General features: G+C 37.8%; 1 protein-coding gene across 1 annotated transcript in view; it reads right to left on the reverse strand.

Moving 5' to 3' along the window:
• Positions 1–7833, reverse strand: part of LOC107672222 (multiple epidermal growth factor-like domains protein 11) — a 151542-nt gene that overhangs the window by 93297 nt on the left and 50412 nt on the right. The window contains exon 6 of the mRNA XM_016465313.1: positions 957–1049. Coding sequence (XP_016320799.1) covers positions 957–1049 — 93 coding nt within the window. The remainder of the gene's footprint in view (positions 1–956; positions 1050–7833) is intronic.

The raw sequence follows: 7833 nt of genomic DNA on the forward strand, positions 1-7833 counted from the left end.
TTTTTTTCTTTTGATTTAGTCGAGTTGGTTTTGCATCAAACACAATGTAATTTTCGGCAATCAAGATCTGGCAGCAACAGCGCATTTTTCCGCTTGGGCGAGCACTTCGCGAACAGCTTACCTCGTGCATTAAATCTGCCGCAGACCAGCAAATCACTGAGAACGCGCTATAATCCTGACGAGTCATAGCAACAGAGTTGAGGCGAGAAAGCTGCGGAGAATCCGCTTGCCCGGAAGCAACCATAACTGACGTAGATTTACAGAAAATTACTGCCATTTGGCAAAAAAATTATTTGACGTACTTATTCCTAACTCTTTAAGCTTTAAATTACATGTCAAATGACAAGTGATCAACTTATAATCATGTTTATATGAATTATCCCATGAACTTATTAACTCTCAAATGGCCTGGGTATGTGGAGCATTCGCAGCTTATATGGACAGGACGCCACTGATATATATATATATTATATATATAATATATACTGTATATATATATATGTGTGTGTGTGTGTATAATTAAAAAACTCAGATTTCTGTAAGTAAAAGCTTCTTTTCTTTTATTTATTTATAAACACATCTGCATTATATGTTGTACACATTTTTTATGCACAATATTTTGGGTACAATTAGCAAATTGGCAATACATGGAGAAATTGAAAAAAATTCCATAGTCAGAAATAACTAATCAAAATAGTGTTTTTTCCTCCCAGAGCTTTAGCACAAAAAGTAACTTGTTAATGCAACTGCATGATTACACATCTCATTCGTCCTCTGTGATTTCCAGCTTTACTTTTTAATACAGCTGGCAAAAGAAGAGAGGGGAGCGAGTAATTGAGAAACATGGTAGCTTTGTAATGGCGTCTGGGGACTGGTGCAGCCATTAACTGTGTGAGAGTGAGAGGGCCTTAATGAAGTGAACTGTGCTCTCAGAGTTAATGAGAGAGTGAACTCACCACTAGAGCAGTCCAGTCCTCCCCAGCCTGGCTCACACTGACATGTATCGGGAGACACACACCGACCATGGGCACACTCCTCGGTACATTGTGCTATCAGAGAGAAAAGAGCAGGAAGACAAAGAAACACTTTAAACATAGCAGAAATAGAAAAAATATTCTGGTAAAACACTTTGCAGATAATAAATGGAGTTTGGGATCCAAACACAAATAAGCTGCTGGATGCATCTTGCATAAGACAGGAATGTGAATTAGCACAGGATGCCATCCAGACACCGTATGCCTGAGCCTCCTGCAAGACATAATTTAGCCGCCTGCAAATGTCTGCTGATGTGCTGATATGGAGGATAATGACTACACTGGCCATTTTCCAAAGATGGCTGCACCGATGCCTCCACGCTAGAGCTGTCGAACATAGAGCAAAGCCCTTCTTATTGTCGCATGTTTAAAATGCTCGCTCTGACCACAAGCTAAACGATTTCTTAAGAGACTGAGTCCTTGGTCAACATCTCAGTTTATCACATGAACCGGTTGTTCCGTGCAAAACGAGCCGACGTAAGCAGCCACAGCCGCAAGGAAACAAGCTGTAAATCCCTCCAAATTTGATCAGCCTGCACTTTGCCACTATACTCTAACGCTGCGCCAGCCAACCTTCATGCTGTTTACGAAGTGTGCAGTTTTCTTGATTATTCCTATTGAACAACACAGCATCAAATTGATTGTCTATTGCATTAGTATTCCTGCCCGGGCCTTCGCATTCGGTCAGATATTTGGATTCGGACAAGTAATAAAATGACCTACATGGAGTTTTTGCCAGTCTTCTTATTTTTTTAACTTTTTTCAGGATGATGAAAAAGATGAATTAGAGGGAAAATATATGGGCGTTAAGCATGAATAATGCTTAAGGGAGTGAAGGTCACCTGGCCAGCAGGACTCAAACCGACAGGCTCTTATCGGAGTCAGGAAACAGTCGACCCCCAAAGCTTCTGGAACAATCCACTTTGATTGGAATCAGCGGTGTCTCCATGCCAAAGAGAGCATGTGCTTCTAGAGATTTTAGTGTGAAGTAGGTAACAAAAGAAAAGTCAGATGCTATGGTATGTCCTTATCTTTGACCATGAAATATGTGAAGGTTGGCTCTATAAATAACACCAAGTTAATGTGGCCAGTCATGCATTTCGTTGAAAGAAACCTGATAAACAATGTGATGACCAGCATTTATCTTGTCTGTTTAATACGCGTATTATGATTCACTTGGGAAACAGTGAGAGTAGTCTTTCTTAACCTTTTCTAACCTAAACACAAACTCAAAAGGTAATGAATTCAGGTTCTCATGAAGTGTTATATTGCAATACAGTGGAGTATATGTTAATCTGAATAAATCAATTCATAGTGAACTAAGGGATTGGTACTGGGGCTGCTTTGCCCCCCTTCTACTCCAAAGTGTTCCTCCAAACCACACAAGAGCCACTCAGTGAGGAGCTATATTTCAAGTTCTGTCACGTTCACAGGAGCCCCGAAGTATGATACAAATCTTAAATGTCAACACTTCGGGAATAGTGAATTATTTCGGCAAAAGCTGCCCACACATTTTGTGGTGCTTATGATAATCTGCTTTTTACCAGTAAATTGTTTTGAAATATTACTATACATTTTTATACGGAGGGGAAGGGCTGCAGATTTCTTATATTCTTAAGTAACGAAAAAGAGCATGTTTTTATGCATTTAAAATGCACTGTACATGAATGAGCGTTTTTATACGAAACAGCTATGGGTACTTTAATACCATGTGGAAAAATATCCATTATATTATAATTTTCACTCTCCCACTATATATATATATATATATTTTAAGGGGGTCTGAATACTTTCCGTACCCACTGTATATATATTTGGGGTTGTGCGATATCACAATTTTTGATCATGGATGATTAAAATGTCTCCTCTCCACCATCTGCTTTTGAAGAAATATCGTAGAATCGTGCTACAGGGCACATTCTATCAGTTGCAGTTCTGGCGCCTCCCTCTCAATATACTGTACAACGCAATTGCCCTTCGCAATCACAAAGGTACATTATTTGCATGTGCTTTAAAGCCTTGCTGATTAAGTACTGGAGTACTGGACCAAGTTATCTTTCACGTCTTATTGCGCTAATACTGTCAAAAACACACAAGGTTTACATATAAATATATAGGATGAGTGCCTGTATATTAGATGCGTGCAGCTCTACAGCAGACTAATAGTATTAAATATTATCATTACATTAAAGATTAACATTGTCATTAAAGGGATAGTTCATCCCAAAATTTAAATTCGGTCATTATTTACTCACTCCCATGTTGTCCCAAACCTGTATAAATTTCATTCTTCTGATGAACACAAAAGAAGATATTTTGAAGAATGTGGGTAACCAAACAGTTGCTGGTCCCCATTGACTTCGATAGTAGCAAAAACAAAAATACTATGAAAGTCACTGGGGAGGGTACCAGCAACTGCTTGGTTACCCACATTCTTCAAAATAACTTTTATGTTCAACAGAAGAAAGAAATTAATTCAGGTTTAAAACAACCTGAGAGTGAGCCACCCAGATCCAGTCCATATCCAGACCAGATGGTGGATCAGCACCTAGAGACGACCTCAACAGCCCTGAATGTCAGCAGAGACCATGTCAACTAGATGAGCCCTAGAGACAGATCCCCTGTGAAGACCTCCTCCCCTTGACGACCATCGGCACAAGACCACGGGAACCAGACAAGTCCTCTGCACCTGTGCTGCAGCCTGGAATGAAACCAGACTTGGTTTCGTCTGAGCAGTGGAGAACTGGCAGTGATATTACATTTATGCATTTGGCAGACAATTTTTATCCAAAGTGACTAATAATAGAAGAACATAAGCAATTCACAGATCCAACAATATTCATAGTGTTTACTTTGACTTTTCTTTGACACATCACATCTAGACACATCACATCTAATTTTATTATAGAGCAAAATTGTTTGTTGTGATTGGCTGTGATGGAAATGACAGCACAACTGTCAGACAATAATGATAAAAATGTAAATATTACAACGGTGTGACGAGTGGGGGCGGGGCCGATAGCCATGGGAACGGAGCGAGGCCGGTGGAGTAATTGATGATGAGCGACACCTGCACCACTCAACACAGCACTAAGAACCTGATATTCAAGCATGCCAGTTCTCCCCCAGCTTAAGAAAAAGAAAAACCCTTAGCATTTTGTGCTGACAAAGACATCAATTTGACTTCCTGAAATCAATGAAGCCATACAACGTGCTCAAAAGCGAGGTTTAAAAAACTCTAGTGATGAAATTATTGATTTTTGTTACAATCAGCAATTTCTGATCAGCCAACAGAGACAAAATGTTAATTTGTCATATCTTTTCAGCAAATTAAAATGAATTTATGTAATGTAGGAGCATGCCTTCTCCCGAGAGCTGAATTGATGTACGTGTCTATAATACTTCAGAAAATAAGTCCTGCATTTTAATTAAAATTCAATTAATCTTCTTCCTTCTACACAGAAAAGGTCTATGTCTGCAGGCTGTGGTGAAAAATTATGCCTTTCATTTTGATAAAAGGCTAATCTCATTACACACTGGCGTTATCATACCGTGTAACAAAAGAGCTAATTGTAATTGTCATGCATTATTACGCCGAATACTCATCAGGCCAAAGATTTAAACATACAGTTTGACAATCAGTCAATCAATCAACTCATTAAATAATCCAAGGTTATTACTGTATGCATCTACCATACAGGATCTGCTATATATCCTAGTACTATGCATGAACTTTTTAATAACAAACCTAAAACAGGATTTGGAATCAATTATAGGCAAAAAAAAAAAGATCTCATCTAATCCATCATTAAAACTACGATTTAAAATCTACTTTGGGACTTTATTAGAGCATCTAATTCTCCAGCAAGAAGCTGCAGCATGCACATAGCATCATTAATACTGCATCACTACCTATTTGACTCTTCTGACCAGATGGTGTAAACTGCTTTGGCTCCATGTACGGTTTCCTTCTGCAAATAAAAGTAATTTTAGCTCAGTATGAGCAAGATTGCCTTCTCTACATTAAATGCACGATCCACACTTGCAAAAACAGTGCTGGTGTTATGATAGGAATAGACTCATTGGCTAACAACATACAGTTACAACAGAAGAGCCTTTTTAAGTCCACTGATAGTTTGGGATTGATAGGAATATTGCATGTAGGTTAAATGACACATGATTTGGGCACATACAGCAAGAAAAAGTCTTGTTCGATTGACCTCCCTGTGGACACCTACAAACATGTCACCTTTCAGCTAATGCACAAGGGTCTGATTCTACTAGGAAAGCAGCTCATAATAGGCACATATGAGAGGTTAAACCCTGAGGTGTTCAGATTGAGAAGAAAAGCAAAGATCTACACATATGTAATGAAAATGGCTTTAATACCTTCTCTTGTCCCGATGAAGTGAACATAGCTAGTTCTACAAAGCTCTTAATCCTGCTATTGAGAGCAGTAGGATTATTCACAGAGCAGATACAGCAAAAAAACAACCTGAAAACCCACAGACCTCTTTAAATTGACCACACCATTGCACAAAAAATCCTTATTAGACTTCTTGCTGGCACCTAACATACAATGGTCAGATTATACCTGGAAATCAAATAAAGTCTGAACAAAAATAAATGTCTAAATGAAGAAATACTTTTAACAATTAACATTTGTTGGAGACTTGGTTTGGGAAGTTAGTGTCTCTTTAGGTTGTACAGGTAACACCGGTTTGCCAACCAGTCTGGCCTGTGCTCTATTTACTAAACGTCTAACAAATAGGCAAAAGTCCATCAATTAAATAAATAAATTAATTACGTGAATTAAATCAATGCCAAATACAGGTTGGCAAAATCTATTAAAAACAGCAAACTGTGGTTAAGGGAAGTAAAATAGCTGTAACACACAGCCTCTAGTGGTTTACTGCTTTTATAAAATGCAAAGTAGAGCAACAAGAAAATGCTCAGTAAATAAATGCTTTTATTAATATTCACAATAAACAATTCCTCCGCCAAGTAATTCAGCTTATTAGCCTAAAAATAGACTGTTCATGGTTGCATGCAAGGTAGCATCTTGGTGCACAAACAACTGATTTTACCTCAGAGTTGGGTTATATCAGAGTTGGAACTACTCATTTTATAAAGCATATTTTGGTCACCTCTATGTGCACAGAGGCAATAAACATACCATGAGGTCACTGAGGGGAAAAAAAAAATGCCTACCATCTTCTCCACAGATGGTGTGGTTCCATTACAGCAGCAACTGTTAACATTAAATTGTTGCAGCTATTGTGTGGTAATGGGAACATTATTGATTATTGTCATTGCCTTCTTCCACTCAGACCACCAGACAATGTCAAAACTGATCCCTATCCCAGCTGCACCTAATCCCATGGTTTTTAGCAGTGCCTTCAGGCTACAGACAAAGCTGGACACAATCCCACTCAATAAGGACAGAAACATGAGATCAACTTTATCTTCAACAGACCATGGTCACCCGCATTCAGCCATTAAAAAAATCCTTTTACTAAAGGTCATTGTTGAAACCTCCTTTCTACAATGACCTTTAGTAACAAAAGAACAACATCTGGTGAACAAGCTGTTGATTTACAAGAGGGTTACAATCCATGTATTTCTCTCTTTTGGCTCCTATTGTTCAATATTCAAAATTTGATTCAATGGGAACCATTGGATTTGAGGATTTGGTCATTTGGTAAATTAGTTTAATTGTAAGAGGAATACGTAACCCCAAAATAAAAATTACATCATCATTTAATCATGCTCATGTTGTTGTACAGCTTTATTCAAGTTCTTATTTCTGTGCAATTCAAAATGAAAAAACGTGAAGAATTTTCACTCTGCTCTCCTCCATACAATTTAAGTGGATGGGGACCAGGGGATTTTAAATCTCACATTTAAAAAAATATGTTATGTTATGTTATGTTATATGTTATATGTTATGTTATGTTATGTTATAAAAGTAGAAAAAAGTTAGGAAAAAAAGAAAAAAAGTTTCAACTTTCATTGCTTGGACATTGACTATGTTCCACCAAAGAAATAAACAGGTGAGAAAATGACAGTTTTCATTTTTGGATTAATTAATCCTTTCAAAGCTAAAAAGAGAAACACTGTGAGCAAATATATCAATTAAATAACTGCTTGAAATATGACATTTCTCAATACCTGCTGTCATGAGAGCAAGGTGTGAAACCGTAAAATAAAAAATGTCCTTGGATCATAAAAAGTGTTTTCTGTGGCATATGTAAATGACTAGGCTTTTAAATCAAACTACAAATACAGACAATGCCGGTTAGGTCCCTGTGACACGATGACAGCAAAACAGCTGCTGGGTCTCATAGCTCGTTCCATGGTAAAGTGTAAAATTCTCTTTGATATGGTGAAATTAAAATGAAGATCATTTATGAATTATTGTGACTTCCTATAACAGCATTGCAGGTTAGTCTACCGTCCACACCATCTGCGGCTTATCCTCTTCTCTTCATAACACTGAACTGAAGTAAAGTTTTATGATTCCTGCAGAGTTGAATACCACAGCGGCCCATATCATGAATTAATGTAGGCTGTTAATTTCTTTCATTCTCATGGGAGTCAATTTAAAATGCACTGGCTCAAGAATTACATGGCATTATGCTTATTAACGTCAAGATGCTTTAGGAGTGGACACTGAGTTGGGACAGAATACATTTATCATAACCTTACTTCTGTCAGGACCACTATCATCAAAGATGATTTGACAATTAGCATACAGTTTGGATTTGCGGTATGGTTCTGTTCTGGGCAAGAACTCCCT

Source organism: Sinocyclocheilus anshuiensis, unplaced genomic scaffold (genome assembly GCF_001515605.1).
Source record: "Sinocyclocheilus anshuiensis isolate Anshui unplaced genomic scaffold, SAMN03320099.WGS_v1.1 scaffold997, whole genome shotgun sequence".
Lineage (NCBI taxonomy): Eukaryota > Metazoa > Chordata > Actinopteri > Cypriniformes > Cyprinidae > Sinocyclocheilus > Sinocyclocheilus anshuiensis.